The sequence below is a fragment of the Aethalodelphis obliquidens genome, unplaced genomic scaffold, assembly GCF_003676395.1.
Source record: "Aethalodelphis obliquidens isolate GAN/ISIS:26980383/991018 unplaced genomic scaffold, ASM367639v1 scaffold6, whole genome shotgun sequence".
In the NCBI taxonomy this organism is placed as follows: Eukaryota; Metazoa; Chordata; class Mammalia; order Artiodactyla; family Delphinidae; genus Aethalodelphis; species Aethalodelphis obliquidens.
This window is the reverse complement of record NW_020837950.1, coordinates 9,655,114-9,675,061: the sequence shown is the minus strand read 5'-3', so window position 1 is coordinate 9,675,061 and position 19,948 is coordinate 9,655,114. Positions and strand designations below refer to the sequence as shown.

General features: G+C 38.1%; 1 protein-coding gene across 9 annotated transcripts in view; it reads right to left on the bottom strand.

Moving 5' to 3' along the window:
* ATP8A1 (ATPase phospholipid transporting 8A1) overlaps window positions 1-19,948 on the bottom strand; it is a 238,991-nt gene that overhangs the window by 56,256 nt on the left and 162,787 nt on the right. For all 9 annotated transcript variants that reach the window (XM_027103059.1, XM_027103063.1, XM_027103060.1 and 6 more), the window contains 2 exons: window positions 1,991-2,174; window positions 1,787-1,897 (listed from right to left, as the gene is read on the bottom strand). In XM_027103059.1, the coding sequence (XP_026958860.1) occupies window positions 1,787-1,897; window positions 1,991-2,174 (295 nt within the window). The remainder of the gene's footprint in view (window positions 1-1,786; window positions 1,898-1,990; window positions 2,175-19,948) is intronic.

Sequence of the window (19,948 nt, the reverse complement as noted above, 5' to 3'; positions counted from 1 at the left end):
TATTTATGTTTCCAAGTATTTAAAGTGTCTATTTTATCTAATGGGTTGCAACCTAATTATAGACTTTTAGTGACCAATAAATAAAACTGCCTGTACACTTCAAAACTAAGTTTTATTTTTATTAGTCTGACTCATAATAAGAACTATGCTCAATCAACATTTTGCTAAGGAGATAAACATTCAGACAGAGGCATAAAGAACAGCTGAAGCAAATATACAGCAGTTCCCAACTAATGTATCAATAAGGGAAATGTGGAGTCTACTGATTGTTTTGTTTATGGTGTTACTTCTGTGGTGTGAAGTATGGGATATTATTTCCACATGGCATATGGTTAGGTTGTGTCTCTTCTGATAGATGTGTAGAAACAGTCAACAGAGGGCAAGGTGGCATAAACAAACATCTGTAAGGGACCCCGGGGCAGATTTATGAGGGTGTAGGCAGTGCCTCTGACAGGACTGGAAGATGGAGGGTTTTCTTAACAAGCTATGGAGAGCTCATTGTCATGCTTTGTGAAGCTGCAAGAGGAGAAAGAAACTGGTAACACCTAGAGTTTAAGTATTACAAATATAGCTTCTGATGATAAAATGGTCATATGTTAAAAAAAAAAAGATAAATAACTTATTTATCACATCCTGAGTGTTCAGTTTACTTATTCATCTGCTGGTGCTGTGCTATCCAGGGGGGTAGCCACTGGCCATGCGGCTCCTGAACACTGGAAATGTGATTAGTCCAAACTGAGATATACTGCATGTGTAAAATACACAACAGACTGTGAACACTTAGTATGAAGAAAAGAATGTGAAATATTGCATTAATAATTTTTATAGTGATTCCATGTTGAAATAATACTATGGAGTATATCGAGTTAAATGAAATATAATTTAAAATTAATTTGGGCTTTAATTTTTACTTGTGGTTAATGTGGTTCCCAGAAAATGTAAAATTACACATTGTGGCTTGTTCTACATTTCTATTGGCAAGCTTCTGGAGGATAGGGACCTTGCTTGACTTACTTTGTACTTGGTGAACTAAGCCTGGTGCCTGGCATCCAGTAGGTACTGCAAACATGTTTGCAGAACAAAATGCATCCTTTTAAAAGTGATATTCCTGATCTAGGTTAACTTTTCATGTTAAAAAATGATGTTATGTGTGTACATGAAGAGGAATATAGAAATTCCTTTGACACAGGAACTGAATTATTCTGATAATTTTTAGACAAATTCCTCATTATCTAGACTCTTGTTACCTACCAAACTCAGAAACCAAAACAGGTCCGAACAGCAAGAATACTTGTATATAATTATGTAAGTCTGAGACATAATAAGAACTACAAGATGACCAATATTAGCAAAACTACCTGTGTATTTTTCCTGATTAGACCCCTTAGTAGAACTGATAGCCTCAGTTTTATGTCCACTATTCCCTTCCTTTTCTTTTTAAACACAGTTTTGCTTGTGTACATCCCTAAACAGTGTACTGTCTTCTCTCGTATGTTTTTGAACTTTATAAAAAAAAAATGCTACATAGTTTGTAGTCTTTTAAAAGCCGAACACATTACTTCATTAGCAATTATAATTCATCATTTCTTACCAAAGCAGTATGTTTTTAGCCACAATTTCAACATTATTCTCCATGGCTGACAAACTTTTTGTTTTAACGTATTTAGAAGTTATAAAAAGTAGGCAAATGAAGGATTAATTAAAATGATAAGGAAATGTCTTCACACAAAAAAGTTTCAAATATATATGCAAATGACAAGGATTTTTAAACTGAATTTGGGATTACCTCAATAATATAGAGGACTATATTCTTGTAGAAGCAGTACAAAATGCACTTGGAGACTCTGTTATAGTTCCAGGCACCATGAACCATCAACAAATTCTTCAAATATTTGAACTAAAATAAGAATGGAAACAAAATTAGTATTTTCCTCTTCATAGTGTCAGTTGACAGAGACAAACAGTGTGTTTTACAGAAATGATGCTTTACTTGAGCTATGGAGTAGTCAGAAGAATTAGCTGCCTGAAGGCCTTCATTGCCACTTATTCCAACTCCAACATGTGCCGTCTGTATCATGCTGACGTCATTTGCTCCATCACCAATGGCAAGTGTTATGACTTTAACTTGTTTCTTAACCATCTCAACAACTTCAGATTTTTGAAGAGGAGAAACCCTTAAATTAGAACAAATTATTAATCAATTTTGTTTTTTGAAAAAAGGAATTTTAAGGTGTCATTGTCTTGAAGCATACAATCAGCAGAATAGACAAATGAATAGAACAGACAAATGAATAGAAGAGACAAATGAATAGGTCTCTAAAAAATCATCACGGGGGCCTCCCTGGTGGCGCAGTGGTGGAGAGTCCGCCTGCCGATGCAGGGGACACAGGTTCGTGCCCCGGTCCGGGATGATCCCACATGCCGCGGAGCGTCTGGGCCCGTGAGCCGTGGCCGCTGGGCCTGCGCGTCCGGAGCCTGTGCTCCTCAACGGGAGAGGCCACAAACAGTGAGAGGCCCGCGTACCGCAAAAAAAAAAAAAAAAAAAAAAAAAAAAAAAAATCATCACGGAAAAGTCTTAGGTTTACAAATGTTTAGTTCTCTGTTAGCCTTGGTTTGCCACTTTAAAGGAAAAATAAAGGCTTGGAAGCAAAACTCTAGGTGACAGATAGACGCTACAATGCCTTGTTAAGTACTAGTTTACCAGAATGTGTGAATAAATTTGTTTTAAAAAATGACATTTGAGTTCAGAAATTCCATTACTTCCTAACAAATAATAGCAGAACTTCTAATTCTTCACTTTTGAATGAAAAAGAAAGCCAGAAAGGCTGTTGAATGGTAGTCCAAACACTAACTGTTCTCCTATACCTTGAAAATAAAAGTTTTGAGCCTCCATAAGCTGATCTTAGATGATATATTATACACTTAAAACAACTTAAATTAACAGTAGGGAATTAGCTAACTTCTCAACTTGTTCTCAGCCACCCTGGTGAATCAACCAAAGTAAATACCAAGCGCTTGATTACACAGCTCATGTGCCTCAATTTTCTTCCGAAGCTACTAACCATGGCCAAGTAGAATCAAGTAACCTTTTATACAAAGGTGGACCAGGAACAGAGAACACCAGCATCCATACCAAAATCCTATTTGGTATTAACTGTGGAGCAACTTATCACAGACTTTTAAACGCAATTTGAGAAATAGTCACCATGACACTCACAGAAGAGTTCAATGACAGAATATGCATTGGCCTGATTAACTTAATCTAGTATCCATGCTACCTTGGCGATTAGAGAGAAAGAAAGAAAAACTGAACAGTGATCTGGCTCAGTAAACTATTAAGATAGTAATGAACTACTGAGAAACAACTAATATACACAATGTTAGTGGACAAGAGCAATAACCCAGAGCTAAATTCTTTATCAAGGTTAGGTACAGTAAGTATCCGCTGGAACATCTGGTAAATCATTTATTATTCAACTTAGAAATGAAGATCATGACTCTGAAAGACTCAATCCATCTTTGCACATTTCCCTGATTATCTCCTTAGGGAAAATTCCTAGCAGTGGATGTTCTGCACAAATATGTGCCTTCAGGAGGTCCAGCTGCCCTTCTCAAAGCCTTCAGCCAAGAACAGATCTGGTCTGAGTTTGAGAATCACTGTGTTAGACTGTGAGTTGCTTGCAGGCTGAACCAGGCTCCTCATCTTTGTATTCTTAGCGCTGATCCAGAGTAGGTACTCAATAAATTGCTGCTATATGAAAGAGTCATTTTTAATTCTTCCCTTGGAAGAACAGCAACAGCACAAAATGACACAACTGTGAATACAGCAAAAGAATGGATGAGTATCAGGCCATTAATGGGCTTTTCCACTGTCAGCCCTCATTTTTCTTCAAAGCAATTTTCATTTCATTTTCACATTTTATTTAATTTTTCTTAACAGGCTAATATAAATTGGTTAGCCCACTGGCTCTAGGCCAATGTTTTAAACATGGACTATAGCTGACATTTAGTAAATGTCAAAAAAGAATTCTCACCAAGAAATGATCTAAAAAGCAAATGGGAAATGGGCATGAAAAGAGAGAAGCATTTGAAAACATTTATCCAATTCCCTTTACAACTTAACAGGCTCACAATGTAAGTACACTGTGAAGTCAAACCATGGGATCATGGGAAACACTGGTATTTATTTTGGTTTTTTTTCATAAGCTGAATGTGTAATAAAGGATAAAATCTCTGCACAGTGAGCTAATATTAATGATTTAAAGAAGCATCAGAAAAAAGCTGGATTAAATTTTGTTTTCTTTTTTCATGGCTATTACAACCAACTACTGCTTTCTCTGCTTGACACTGCAATTTTCAATGCCCCCAAATTAAAACTGGCTGAGGATTTTTACCAACTCTATGGATGTGGCTAACTCAGGTGTTAAAAGCAGAGCATGAATTCTCTAGGCGAGAACAATGCTTGCTTTTTTTTTTTTAAAAGACGATGACGTAGTGAGAAACTTCCCAAAATTACATTGCAACTGCCACGAGCAAGGGTATCTGCTTCCATTATCAAGATACAAGTAGACAACTGGGTTGGAAGAAGATTCAAGAAACAGTAGAAGCCTTGGTATCTGATGGGTTTGAAATAGTAGTTGGTTGCTAAACAAAGATGTCAGATTTAAGTGAGAATTCATAAAATATACGTACTTAAAACATTTAACTCAAAATATAAATGTATAAGCTTGTGATGCAGGGCAAAGAACCATAAGTTGCAAAGGGGTTTGTGTTTGAAATTCTGCATATTTTTCTTACAGAAACCTCACTCATGAGGCACAATCCATGGTTTGTTTCAGTTAGTGGAAACTACAATATAATGATGCTCTCCACCCAGTTTACTGTTATCTTATCCCTAGATTCAACAGCAATTTTTTCCAGCAACTCAAGAAGTCTTTCTATAGCATTATATCTGGTTCTCCTAGCAACAATTTTGGTTAGATTATTTTTTGGTGGCTTATGAAACATTTAATTCAGTGATGACTACTTTAAGAAGTACAACAGGAATAAACAGATTAAGGAACAAACACCCCCAGATTCCCAGTAAGCACCAAGTCGACTCATTGAAGCAAAAGTGCAGGCATGCACTAAAGAATGTCCTTCCAGCCCAGTTTACTTTCTTGACTTTTGTAAACTTGCTTCTATATTTGTACAACTTCCAGAATAGTCTAGAACAACCTTACCACACAAGTTAATTCTTTCAAATGCCTATCAAGAACCACACATCCATGGTTGAGAGTATCTAAAACCTAAATTTTTACAAATATCAATAGTGATCCAATGCATAACTCAGGGACATCATAAAAGTGCTCTGTTTTCTACCCTAGATTATTATTTTTTTTTAACCACCCATGGGTCTGCATCAGGACTTAAATTATTCATGGTTCTCTTCTCTTCCACTGTTGCTCTTTCTTCTTTGGAAGAAGTCAGAGCCTCTGCGGAGAAGGACTAAACATCCAGCATTTGCTATAAAGTCGTTTTCTTTCCTGTGGCTCCACAAACAGAGGGTGGTCCTTTGTGATACAACCTAGCAGCACACTGAGTGCAATATGCTTTTCAGATATTATCTTGGCTGCAGTTTCTGCACGTGTTATTCATTATTTTTCTTATTTGCTATGTAGTAACTCTCACTGCCCTGTGAACATTAGGTTGGAGTACTGGAAATTTTTACCATTTAAGCTGGAAAGTATATAGGGTGGCTCATCTTATATGAGCCTCATTTTGCACCCTTTTAATGGGATTAGCTAAATGAATCACCTTTTTGAATGGAATATGGATAAGGATTATATGTGCGTGTATATACATAGTCACATAATAAAGAATATTTTAAGGGACTTTTTATAGGTAGCTAAAAGAAGTACAATAATTTATCTTACTGTATTGTGTTTTTAGGTTAATAACCTAGAAAAATCTCACACATATTAAAAATTAGGCTGATAATATGTTAACTTAAAAACATATTGCAAACTTAAAAGTTACTATAAAGTTGCTTTTGGAAAGTAAATCTAGAAAAAAAATTAAGAACATAGAAGAACACAGTATTTCTTAATTATCCTGAAGTGCTTTGTATAATGACCCTGTATTTACAGAGCCCCTGTATTTACGAAGCTTGAGGACTGCTCCTGCTAACTCTCTAGAGGTCAGGATCATTAGTGGGGCATCTGCTTTACTTTCCTTTGCAACAAACTTCCCAAGTTTTCTCTTTGTGAATATCAGTCTATTCCCCATTGAGTTATATTCTGCTGACTAATAAAGAAATTACAAAAAGAGAGAAAAACCTAAGAGAAAAATTTATGAGATCTTACTTAACTCTTTGAACTAAAATTTGTAGGCTCATTTATAAAGTTTTGAATTGAGGAGGAGTTAAATATGGCAAAAAAATCTGTGTTACATGCACCAAAATTTATGCAAATATTGTAACACTTCCAGAAACTCACCATCAATTTACTACTGGAATGAAAACAGCCACTTAAATAGCAAATCCTAAAAATGATTCTTAGCATAGGGTACATAATGAAACATTCACCCACTTCTAGGTAAGAGAGTTGTGTTATTCAAATGACTGATGAGTGAGTGCTTTCCTAGTCTCCAAAAGCAATATCTGTTGACACACTGTGAAGTCAGAGGCATCAAGGGGAATTTATAATACAGGGAAATTGAGTCTACAGAAACAAAATACAGATAGCCTTGCCACAGGGCAAAAAAAAGAAAGTATCTTTAAAAAAGATTTCCTTTTGCAATGCATTTTAGATGCAAAACTTCTCTTTTGTGGAATTTATGTTGTTATAGGTAAACTTCCGTTTCAATGGTATAGATAATATTTTAAATAATGACTGATCACATTGACAGTGTATGTTGGAATATGCACGTGTGTGTGTGTGCACAGGCATCCTGAACTATTAATTGGCAAACAGACCTTTAGTGCGTTTAAGGCACTAAAAAGAAAACTCCTAGAAGAAATCTTTATTATAGTATTCACACCATAGAAGAGTTTGCCACAGCGGTACTGTTCATTAAAAAAAAAAAAAAATCAATCTACCCATCTATCCATCCATCTAATTATCTGGGACCTAGCACTGTACTCAACACATAGCAGACTACTCTAAGCAATAGGAACTAAAAAAGAATATAGTAGCAGTGCCTTAAAAATATTAATTTGGACTGTTCAAAAGATATATACATACCTCAATTAAAAATACTTTATTGCTAAAAAATGCTAACCATCATTTGACAACACAGGGTTGTCACAAACCTTCAATTTGAGAAAGCCTGAAGAATCCAATAATCCTTTACATAGTTCCTCTATACTGTAGGTACACAGCAGACTGCCTTCTAACAGTGAACTGTCAAACATGAATAAGAGTTGTAATCTTAGCATCATGGATAATTAGATGAATTTCTCTTTCTTGCAAAATTTCCATTTATTCAATTCCTTTACTATGTGATGAAATTTCTATGGAAGAATATAAGGAGAAGAAAGGAAAAGAGAGTAGAAGATCTCAGAACCCTCCTTCTGCCCCTAAGAGTTATTACTTAAGGACTTTTATTGAGCTACTGTCTCAGAAGTTAAATATTAAGAGCCTATATAACAGGAGTTTCTCTATGGACTCTCGCTTTAAGAAGACAGGAGTGGTAGAGAGAGACAGAAGTTTCTCCAACATGGGACATGGCCCAGCCACCTCTTTTTGTCTAGGGAGCCTCACTTGATAGGACTGGTGGGCTTCCAACTAGGAAGCACATCCACTCAAGAAGGCTGAGTGCTTCTCCCTTTAAGCTCTGCCCTATGGTGACATGGCTCTCAGAGTGGTAAGACCTATGGCCACCATCTCTTCCCATTCACCATATCTGTTCGGGGACCATATAGGCACTGATTTTCTTCCCCTTTCCCATGACTCTGGGTAGGTAATGAAAGGCTGGAGCTTCTTTAGGCTTAAATAAAATCAACTTGCCCTTCTTTCCTTCCATCCTCCATCCCCCACTTGCCTTTTTTTTGAATTCTCTCCTACGTGGATAGGTTTCTCCAAGGAACCTTCTCTCAGAAATACCTAGTAGAAGATGGAAAAAGTGGCAGCACAGACTATTGACAGAAATTGGAATAAAACCCTGAAGATGTCATGAGTTGAAAAAGGAGTTCACTAGACTTCAGGGTCACAATTATCAGTTAACACAAAATCTGTGATAAACCTTTGGGGAAATAGGAAATGATGGATGACTATTAGAAGGTAAATGGCATAGAGAGAAAGAGTGGTGTGCCAGAGCCCATAGAGGAACAATCAGGTGGGAGAAGCTTTCCAGCTGTACTTTTTGCTCTCCATGGTACCCTGTGCAAGCCCAGGCTGACCAGTGTGAGGGGGTTGAGACCAGGCTGGACGGAGCTAAGGGGCTCCTCTCTCATTGCAACTGCGAACTTTGGCTTAGGCCTGGAACTGTCGAAACTCAAAGTCCACAAAATAATGTGCTTGAAAAACAAAACACACCAATTCCAGGATTATCCTCAATGTTCTAAAGCTTAAAACCTCAGGAAAATTCTCACCTCATGCCTTGGAAGAGGAAAGTCAGAGCTTTCTGGTACACCTCAGGGCATGAAGCCAGGCAGGGACAGGTGCCAATAATATGGGTGTGCTGGGAACCCTTGAATGTTACCTCACTCAGGCAATTCCATCACAATGTGGCTGCCTCTAGCAAGAGCAGTGCTTGGGTAAAGGAACTGGGGGAAAACAGGGATTCACTAAGCTCAGACTGAACCCTGTCTCCAAATTTGCCTCAAGTTAGGACCCACCTTTCCCCTTTCCCCTAAAAGGAACATTACTGCCCACTAGAGCAAATGGGGAAAAATAGTCTCACAGGGAATATTTATAAGACAGAAGATCATGAGCACAAAAGAAATACAGTAACGTATAAGAAAGAAGAACCTGTAAAACCAGATATAACAAGAATTTAAAACAAGTATGGGAAAAAAACCCCTGGAAAGATATGGAAAGATACTGGAAACATGAAACCGGAACAAGCAGTTATAATGAAGAACCAATCAAAAATAAGTTATATAAAAAAATAACTACTAAAATAAAGAAGCCAATAGTAAACTGAGTAGTAAAAATGATAGAACCTGATAGTGCAAACAAAAAATTTTCCCAAAAGAAATCAGGAGATTAAAGGACAGATTATGAGAAAAATGAAATGAAGGAATAAAGTTGACTACACATATATATATATAATGGGAGTCCAAGAAGAGAATAAAAAAGAATAAAATGAAAAAGAATAGTTAATAATTTTCCAGAATTAAAGAAATATATCCTTAGATTGAAAGGGCTGTATTAATACAGCACCAAAAAGAAATGTAAGAAAGAGGTATCTACCACTAGAAACATTATGGTTAAACTAAGATTAAGAAACATTTCTGAAAGCTTCTAGAGAGAAAAAGTAGATCACTTACAAAGAAAGTAACCTGACTGCTCCTGAATGCATGCACAAAATTACTTTAATACACTCAGTACCTGTCTCTTTATGGGGGAGGGGGAGGGAAGGGAAGACATACTAATACATATAGACAATAAGCACAAATATGGTTATCAAAAATTAGAAATAATCAGACACAGCATAGTTATAGATTGTAAAGCTTTCAAATCAGATGAAGAAAATCTGATTCAGACAATGGAAGGAGGGGGAGAAAAAAGAAACACAAAGCATAATAAATGGAAAACACAAAATAAGATTGAAGACATGAGGCCAAACATGGCAATAATAATAAATATAAATGGGTTAAATTCATTGATTAAAAGACACAGATTCTCACATTACTAAAACAAAAAGATCCAGCAATATGGTGTCTAAAAGAGACACATGGGCTTCCCTGGTGGCGCAGTGGTTGAGAGTCTGCCTGCCAATGCAGGCGACACTGGCTCGTGCCCCGGTCCGGGAGGATCCCACATGCCGTGGAGCGGCTGGGCCCGTGAGCCATGGCCGCTGAGCCTGCGTGTCCAGAGCCTGTGCTCCGCAACGGGACAGACCACAACAGTGAGAGGCCCGTGTACAGCAAAAAAAAAAAAAAAAAAAAAAGAAAAAAAAATTAAAAGAGACACACTTCATAATAACAGCTAATATAACACTTATTTGTTCACTATGTTCTGAGCACTTTACTTGTTTTAATTCGTTCAATTCTCAGAAGAGCCCTATATGAGCTAGATTACTAGTATTGCCATTTTATGAATGAGGACACTGAGGCACAGAAAAATTACATAACTTAAAGTAAAACAGCAAGTAAGTGGTGAAGACAGAATTCAACACTAAGCAGTGTGGATTTAGAGACAGGACAGCATTCTTAGAGGCTACGTTATACAGAAGGATTGAACATAAGGGTTTAGTGGGAAAAAAAAAGACAAGGCCCATACGAAACAAAGGAAAGCCAGGTTAGCAATTTTAATACCAGACAAAATAGAATTTAGGTCACAGAAAAGGCCACAGTGGTCAAAGAGAAATCTTTATAGTATTCCTCTCATCAGAAATGTTCAATTAACTATATAAAAGAAAATCTGATAGCATTTCTAAGAGAAGCATAATTTAAATAATGCACTGAGTACATATATTAATCCATTTATTCCTCACAATTCCAGGAGGACAATTGTTTTTATCTCTATTTCAAAGATGAAGAAAACTGAAGCTGGAGAAGTTAAGCAATGTGCTACTCAGCTAATAAGAGGTGGAGCCTGGACTTAGACTCTGGAAAGTCTGGCTCTGGAGCTTGAGTTCTGGATCATCTGGCATTACAAACAGAAGAAAAGGGTGGACTGTTTAGTAAGCAGTGTTGGGAGAATTTGCTCACTATGTAAAAACGAATAACACTGGATCCCTTCTCATTCACAACACAGATATAAAAAAATAAGCTTAAAGACCTATCCAAAAAACAAAAAACCGTAAAGTTAACAGAAGGAAATGTTGGAGAATACCTTTGTGAGTGAGAAGTTCTTACTATCTCCAAAGCACAAACCATAAAGGGAAAAATTAATGGAATTTGACTATCTCAAGGTCAATGACTTCTGTTCAAGGAAGAATACCACAGGCAGAATTAAGAAGGGAATCAGATGAGAAGATATCTGCCATGTCTATACTCAACAAAGAATTGATATCCAAAACACACAAAGAATTCTAGTACATAGGCAGAAAGAAATACAGGAAACACAAGAGAAAGCTCTGTATCCCTATCCTTTTTCAATGTGCTACTTTTCTTCATAGCAAGTGTTACCACTGACTTTATATGTCTGTCTGATATATAATAAATTGTTACTATCCACAGACACACAGCACTTATTGCCTTTTGAATATGCATATGTGTATTTATTTTATTGAATAATAACTACAATGTGAAGGCAGGGAGTATTTTTTTCTATTGTTCACTGCTCTATTTATAGCACATATAAAGGTGCCTGGCACATAATGGGTTCTTGAAAAACACTGGAAGAAAGGAAGGGAGGGAGGGAGGGAGGGAGGAGGGAGGGAGGGAGGGAGGGAGGGAGGGAGGAAGGAAGAAAGGAAGGAAGGAAGGAAGGAAGGAAGGAAGGAAGGAAGAAAGAAAGAAAGAAAGAAAGAAAGAAAGAAAGGACTTCAAAAGCAGAAATCCAGAGAGGTAAATTGTTAAATAAAGAACTACTCAATCTCCCTAGTAATCACAGAAACAAAAATCAAAACAAGGTGCTACTTTTCAAACATCAAACTGGCAAAGTTATAAAATAAGGAATAAGGTGTTCAGGGAAACAGCAACCTTCCTACATGGATATGGGAGTACACACTAGTGCAGCTGTTTTGGAGCAATGAGACAATTCTGGTTGAACTGAAATATATATATATATTTCCCACAGCCAAGCATTCCCATTCCTAAGTATATATCCTAGAAGAACACTTGTGTGGGTGCATACATTGGATATTCATTTCAGCACTTTCTGTGGTAGTAAAGATTTAGGGTCAACCCATGAGGCTATCACTATAAGAGATAAATAAAATGGTGTATATTCATTAGGAAAATAGTAAGCGGTGGTGAGAAGAAATGAACTTGTCCTACATATGGTAGCATGAAAAGGTCTCAGAAACATGCAGAAAAATAAACAAGTCAAAAAATTTATGATGGAATGTCATTATAAATACGTGTTTATTCCTCAAATCGAATCACATATAACAATATTATATATTTTTCATAGCTACATAGATATACAAATAAAGTATTGCAGATGGATGGGAACATATTAAATACTTGAGACTGTTTGTCTAAAGAGGAGTGAAAAGTGACTGGTGATGAAGGGCAAACACTAAAATAATATATAAAAATCCAAGAAGAATTTCCTTTAGTTCAAGATTCCACGATGCTTCCAGCTTAGGGAGAAGGTGAGCTGGCATATCTTCCACCTTGATTCCTTGGCTGCCCTTGTCTTCTAGCACCTTGCTGGCACCTCCCCCTAGAGGGAAGGCACTGGGGTGACAGAGCAGGATCCATGTTTGTGGTCCTGGGTTCCTCATATATCTCTTGCTATTGACACTTCATTTTAAAACAAATTGACTTCAGGAAATATCCACATTTTAAGGAATTTTCTTGAATCCAAGGGCACAGAAAGATTGAATGGAGATGCCAGACTGTGCAGCTGTCACCACAGAAAGAATATCAGTCATTTTTGAGGAATCATGAGGAATCATGGAGGAAGGGAAACATGCCAGGTGAGGAGAGATGCGTAAATGTCTCAGTTTTCAAGAAAATAAAAGAAAGAGCCTATAAATTACAAACTAGGGAGTCTGGGGTGAACTCCATCAATATTACAGAAAAGATGTGTCAAAATCGACTCCCTTTACTGTTCATTCATGAGCAACTGACATTCCATAATGGGTTGGTTAACTATGGCCCGAGGGTCAAATCCAGGCAGCATCCTATTTTTACATAAAGTCTTATGAGATCATAGCCACACCCATTCACTTACATATTGTCTAGAGCTGCTTTCAAACCACACTGTCAGAGTTAAGTAGTTGTGACAGAGACTGTATGGCTTGCAAAGCCTGAAATACTTACTCTCTGGCTCTTTACAGAAAAAGTTTGCCCACTCTTGCTCCATTTTAATGTTCCCTCTTGGAAAATGCTACGTGGAATTATCTCTTCTTTCGTGCCTCAATATAAAGCCCATCAGGAGGAGCTTCAAGATGGCGGAAGAGTAAGACGCGGAGATCGCCTTCCTCCCCACAAATACATCAGAAATACATCTACATGTGGAACAACTCCTACAGAACACCTACTGAACGCTGGCAGAAGACCTCAGCCCTCCCAAAAGGCAAGAAAATCCCCACGTACCTGGGTAGGGCAAAAGAAAAAAGAACCAACAGAGACAAAAGAATAGGGATGGGACCTGCACCAGTGGGAGGGAGCTGTGAAGGAGGCAAGGTTTCCCCACACTAGGAAGCCCCTTCGCGGGCGGAGACTGTGGGTTGCGGAGGGGGAAAGTTTCGGAGCCGCGGCGGAGAGCGCAGCAACAGGGGTGCGGAGGGCAAAGCGGAGAGATTCCCGCACAGAGGATAGGTGCCGACCAGCACTCACCAGCCCGAGAGGCTTGTCTGCTCGGCTGGGAGCTGAGGCTCGTGCTTTGGTCGGATCCCAGGGAGAGGACTGGGGTTGGCGGCATGAACATAGCCTGAAGGGGTTAGTGCGCCACAGGTAGCCGGGAGGGAGTCCGGGAAAAAATCTGGTGCTGCCGAAGAGACAAGAGACTTTTTCTTGCCTCTGTTTCCTGGTGCGCGAGGAGAGGGGATTAAGAGCGCTGCTTAAAGGAGCTCCAGAAACGGGCGCAAGCCGCGGCTATCAGCGTGGACCCCAGAGACGGGCATGAGACGCTAAGGCTGCTGCTGCCGCCACCAAGAAGCCTGTGTGCGAGCACAGGTCACTCTCCACACCTCCTTCCTTCCGGGGAGCCTGTGCAGCCCACCACTGCCAGGGTCCCAGGATCCAGGGACAACCTCCCCGGGGAGAACGCATGGCGCGCCTCTCAGGCTGGTGCAATGTCACGCCGGCCTCTGCCGCTGCAGGCTCGCCCCTCACTCCGTACCCCTCCCTCCCCCCCGGCCTCAGTGAGCCAGAGCCCCCAAATCAGCTGCTCCTTTAACCCCATCCTGTCTGAGTGAAGAACAGACGCCCTCCGGTGACCTACACGCAGAGGCGGGTCCAAATCCAAAGCTGAACCCCGGGAGCTGTGCGAACAAAGAAGGAAAAGGGAAAAATCTCCCAGCAGCCTCAGGAGCAGCGGATTAAATCTCCTCAATCAACTAGATGTACCCTGCATCTGTGGAATACCTGAAGAGACAAAGAATCATCCCAAATTGAGGAGATGGACTTTGGGAGCAATTATATATATATAGTTTTTCCCTTTTTCTCTTTTTGTGAGTATGTATGTGTATGCTTCTGCGTGTGATTTTCTCTGTATAGCTTTGCTTTCACCATTTGTCCTAGGGTTCTGTCTGTACATTTTTATTTTTTTTATTACATAAAAATTTTTTTAATACTTATTTTTTATTTTAATAAATTGATTTTTATTTTACTTTATGTCCTTTCTTTCTTTCTTTCTTTCTTTCTGCCTGTCTGTCTGTCTGTCTGTCTTTTTTTCTCCCTTTTATTCTAAGCCATATGGAGGACAGGCTCCTGGTGCTCCAGACAGGTGTCACGGCTGTGCCACTGATGTGGGAGAGCCAACTTCAGGACACTGGTCCACAAGAGACCTCCCAGCTCCACGTAATATCAAACGGTGAAAATCTCCCAAAGATCTCCATCTCAACACCAAGACCCAGCTCTACTCAACGACCAGCAAGCTACAGTGCTGGACACCCTATGCCAAACAACTAGCAAGACAGGAACACAACCCCATCTATTAGCACAGAGGCTGCCTAAAATCATAATAAGGCCACAGACACCTCAAAACAAACCACCAGACATGGACCTGCCCACCAGAAAGACAAGATCCAGCCTCATCCACCAGAACACAGGCACTAGTCCCCTCAACCAGGAAGCCTATACAACCCACTGAACCAACCTTAGCCACTGGGGACAGACACCAAAAACAATGGAAACTATGAACCTGCAGCCTGTGAAAACGGGACCCCAAACAGTAAGTTAAGCAAAATGAGAAGACAGAGAAACACACAACAGATGAAGGAGCAAGGCAAAAACCCACCAGACCTAACAAATGAAGAGGAAATAGGCAGTCTACCTGAAAAAGAATTCAGAATAACGATAGTAAAGATGATCCAAAATCTTGGAAACAGAATGGAGAAAATACAAGAAACGTTTAACAAGGACCTAGAAGAACTAAAGAGCAAACAAACAGAGATGAACAACACAATAAATGAAATTAAAAATTCTCTAGAAGGGATCAATAGCAGAATGACGGAGGCAGAAGAACAGATAAGTGACCTGGAAGATAAAATAGTGGAAATAAGTACTGCAGAGCAGAATAAAGAAAAAAGAATGAAAAGAATTGAGGACAGTCTCAGAGACCTCTGTGACAACACAAAATTCACCAACATTCGAATTATAGGAATCCCAGAAGGAGAGAAAAAGAAAGGAACTGGGAAAAAATTTGAAGAGATCATAGTTGAAAACTTCCCTAATATGGGAAAGGAAATAGTTAATCAAGTCCAGGAAGCACAGAGAGTCCCATACAGGAAAAATCCAAGGAGAAACATGCCAAGACACACATTAATCAAACTATCAAAAATGAAGTACAAAGAACAAATATTAAAAGCAGCAAGGGAAAAACAAGTAACACATAAGGGAATCCCCATAAGGTTAACAGCTGATCTTTCAGCAGAAACTCTGCAAGCCAGAAGGGAGTGGCAGGACATATTTAAAGTGATGAAAGACAAAAATCTACAACTAAGATTACTCTACCCAGCAAGGATCTCATTCAGATTTGACGGAGAAATTAAAAGCTTTACAGACAAGCAAAAGTAAAAGAATTCAGCACCACCAAGCCAGCTCTACAACAAATGCTAAAGGAACTTCTCTAGGCAGGAAACACAAGAGAAGGAAAAGACCTACAATAATAAACCCAAAACAATTAAGAAAATGGCAATAGGAACACACAATTCGATAATTACCTTAAAAGTAAATGGATTAAATGCTCCAACCAAAAGAGATAGACTGGCTGAATGGATACAAAAACAAGACCCATATATATGCTGTCTACAAAAGACCCATTTCAGACTTAGGGACACATACAGACTGAAAGTGAGGGGATGGAAAAAGATATTCCATGTAAATGGAAATCAAAAGAAAACTGGAGTAGCAATTCTCATAACAGACGAAATAGACTTTAAAACAAAGACTATTACAAGAGACACAGAAGGATACTACATAATGATCAAGGGATCAATCCAAGAAGAAGATATAACAATTGCAAATAGTTATGCAAATGACATAGGAGCACCTCAATAAATAAGGCAAATACTAATAGCCATAAAAGGGGAAATCGACAGTAACACAATCATAGTAGGGGACTTTAACACCCCACTTTCACCAATAGACAGATCATCAAAAATAAAAATAAATAAGGAAACACAAGCTTTAAATGGTACATTAAACAAGATGGACTTAATTGATATTTATAGGACATTCCATCCAAAAACAACAGAATACACATTTGTCTCAAGTGCTCATGGAACATTCTGCAGGATAGATCATATCTTGGGTCACAGATCAAGCCTTGGTAAATTTAAGAAAGTTGAAATCGTATCAAGTATCTTTTCTGACCAAAACGCTGAGACTAGATATCAATTATAGGAGAAATCTGTAAGAAATACAAACACATGGAGGCTAAACAATACACTACTTAATAGCAAAGAGATCACTGAAGAAATCAAAGAGGAAATCAAAAAACACCTATAAACAAATGACAATGAAAACACAACGACCCAAAACCTATGGTATGCAGCAAAAGCAGTTCTAAGAGGGAAATTCATAGCAATACAAGCCTACCTCAAGAAACAAGAAACATCTCAAATAAACAACCTAACCTAACACCTAAAGCAATGAGAGAAAGAAGAACAAAAAACCCCAAAGTTAGCAGAAGGAAAGAAATCATAGAGAACAGGTCAGAAATTAAATGAAGGAAACGATAGCAAAGATCAATAAAACTAAAAGCTGGTTCTTTGAGAAGATAAAATTGATAAACCATTAGCCAGACTCCTCAAGAAAAAAAGGGAGAAGACTCAAATCAATAGAATTAGAAATGAAAAAGGAGAAGTAACAACTGACACTGCAGAAATACAAAGGATCATGACAGATTACTACAAGCAACTATATGCCAATAAAATGGGCAACCAGGAAAAAATGGACAAATTCTTAGAAATGCATAACCTTCCGAGACTGAACCAGAAAGAAATAGAAAATATGAACAGATTAATCGTAAGCACTGAAATTGAAACTGTGATTAAAAATCTTCCAACAAAAGCCCAGGACCAGATGGCTTCACAGGCGAATTCTATCAAACATTTAGAGAAGAGCTAACACCTATCCTCAAACTCTTCCAAAATACAGCAGAGGGAGGAACACCCCCAAACTCATTCTGCGAGGCCACCATCACTCTGACACCGAAACAAAGATGTCACAAAGAGAGAAAACTACAGGCCAATATCACTGATGAACAGAGATGCAAAAATCCTCAACAAAATACTGGCAAACAGAATCCAACAGCACATTAAAAGGATCATACACTATGATCAAGTGGGGTTTATCCCAGAAATGCAAGGATTCTTCAGTATACGCAAATCAGTCAATGTGATAAACCATATTAACAAATTGAAGGAGAAAAACCATAGGATCATCTCAATAGATGCAGAGAAAGCTTTCGACAAAATTCAACACCCATTTATGATAAAAACCCTGCAGAAAGTAGGCATAGAGGGAACTTACCTCCACATAATAAAGGCCATATATGACAAACCCACAGCCAACATCATCCTCAATGGTGAAAAACTGAAACCATTTCCACTAAGATCAGGAACAAGACAAGGTTGCCCACTGTCACCACTAGTATTAAACATAGTTTTGGAAGTTTTAGCCACAGCAATCAGAGAAGAAAAAGAAATAAAAGGAATCCAAATCGGAAAAGAAGAAGTAAAGCTGTCACTGTTTGCAGATGACATGATACTATACATAGAGAATCCTAAAGATTGCTACCAGAAAACTACTAGAGCTAATCAATGAATTTGGTAAAGTAGTAGGATGCAAAATTAATGCACAGAAATCTCTTGCATTCCTATACCCTAATGATGAAAAATCTGAAAGTGAAATTAAGAAAACACTCCCATTTACCATTGCAACAGAAAGAATAAAATATCTAGGAATAAACCTACCTAAGGAGACAAAAGACCTGTATGCAGAAAATTATAAGACACTGATGAAAGAAATTAAAGATGATGCAAACAGATGGAGAGATATACCATGTTCTTGGATTGGAAGAATCAACATTGTGAAAATGACTCTACTACCCAAGGCAATCTACAGATTCAATGCAATCCCTATCAAACTACCAGTGTCATTTTTCACAGAACTAGAACAAAAAATTTCACAATTTGTATGGAAACACAAAAGACCCCGAATAGCCAAAGCAATATTGAGAAAGAAAAACGGAGCTGGAGGAATCAGGCTCCCTGACTTCAGACTATACTACAAAGCTACAGTAATCAAGACAGTATGGTACTGGCACAAAAACAGAAATATAGATCAATGGAACAGATAGAAAGCCCAGAGATAAACCCACACACATATGGTCACCTTATCTTTGATAAAGGAGGCAAGAATATACAGTGGAGAAAAGACAGCCTCTTCAATAAGGTGTGCTGGGAACACTGGACAGCTATATATAAAAGAATGAAATTAGAACACTCCCTAACACCATACACAAAAATAAACTCAAAATGGATTAAAGACCTAAATGTAAGGCCAGACACCATCAAACTCTTAGAGGAAAACATAGGCAGAACACTCTATGACATAAATCACAGCAAGATCCTTTTTGACCCACGTTCTAGACAAATGGAAATAAAAACAAAAATAAACAAGTGGGACCTAATGAAACTTAAAAGCTTTTGCACAGCAAAGGAAACCATAAACAAGATGAAAAGACAACCCTCAGAATGGGAGAAAATATTTGCAAATGAAGCAACTGACAAAGGATTAATCTCCAAAACATACAAGCAACTCATGCAGCTCAATATCAAAAAAACGAACAACCCAATCCAAAAATGGGCAGAAGACCTAAATAGACATTTCTCCAAAGAAGATATACAGATTCCCAACAAACACATGAAAGAATGCTCAACATCATTAATCATTAGAGAAATGCAAATCAAAACTACAATGAGATACCATCTCACACCAGTCAGAATGGCCATCATCAAAAAATCTACAAACAATAAATGCTGAAGAGGGTGTGGAGAAAAGGGAACTCTCTTGCACTGTTGGTGGGAATGTAAATTGATACAGCCATTATGGAGAGCAGTATGGAGGTTCCTTAAAAAACTAAAAATAGAATTACCATAGGACACAGCAATCCCACTACTGGGCATATACCCTGAGAAAACCTGGACATATATACACTACCAATAATTCAAAAAGAGTCATGTACCAAAATGTTCATTGCAGCTCTGTTTACAATAGCCAGGACATGGAAGCAACCTAAGTGTCTATCAACAGATGAATGGATAAAGATGATGTGGCACATATACACAATGGAATATTACTCAGTCATAAAAAGGAATGAAACTGAGTTATTTGTAGTGAGGTGGATGGACCTAGAGATTGTCATACAGTGAAGTAAGTCAGAAAGAGAAAAACAAATACTATATGCTAACACATATATATGGAATGTAAAAAAAAAAAAAAAAAAAAAAG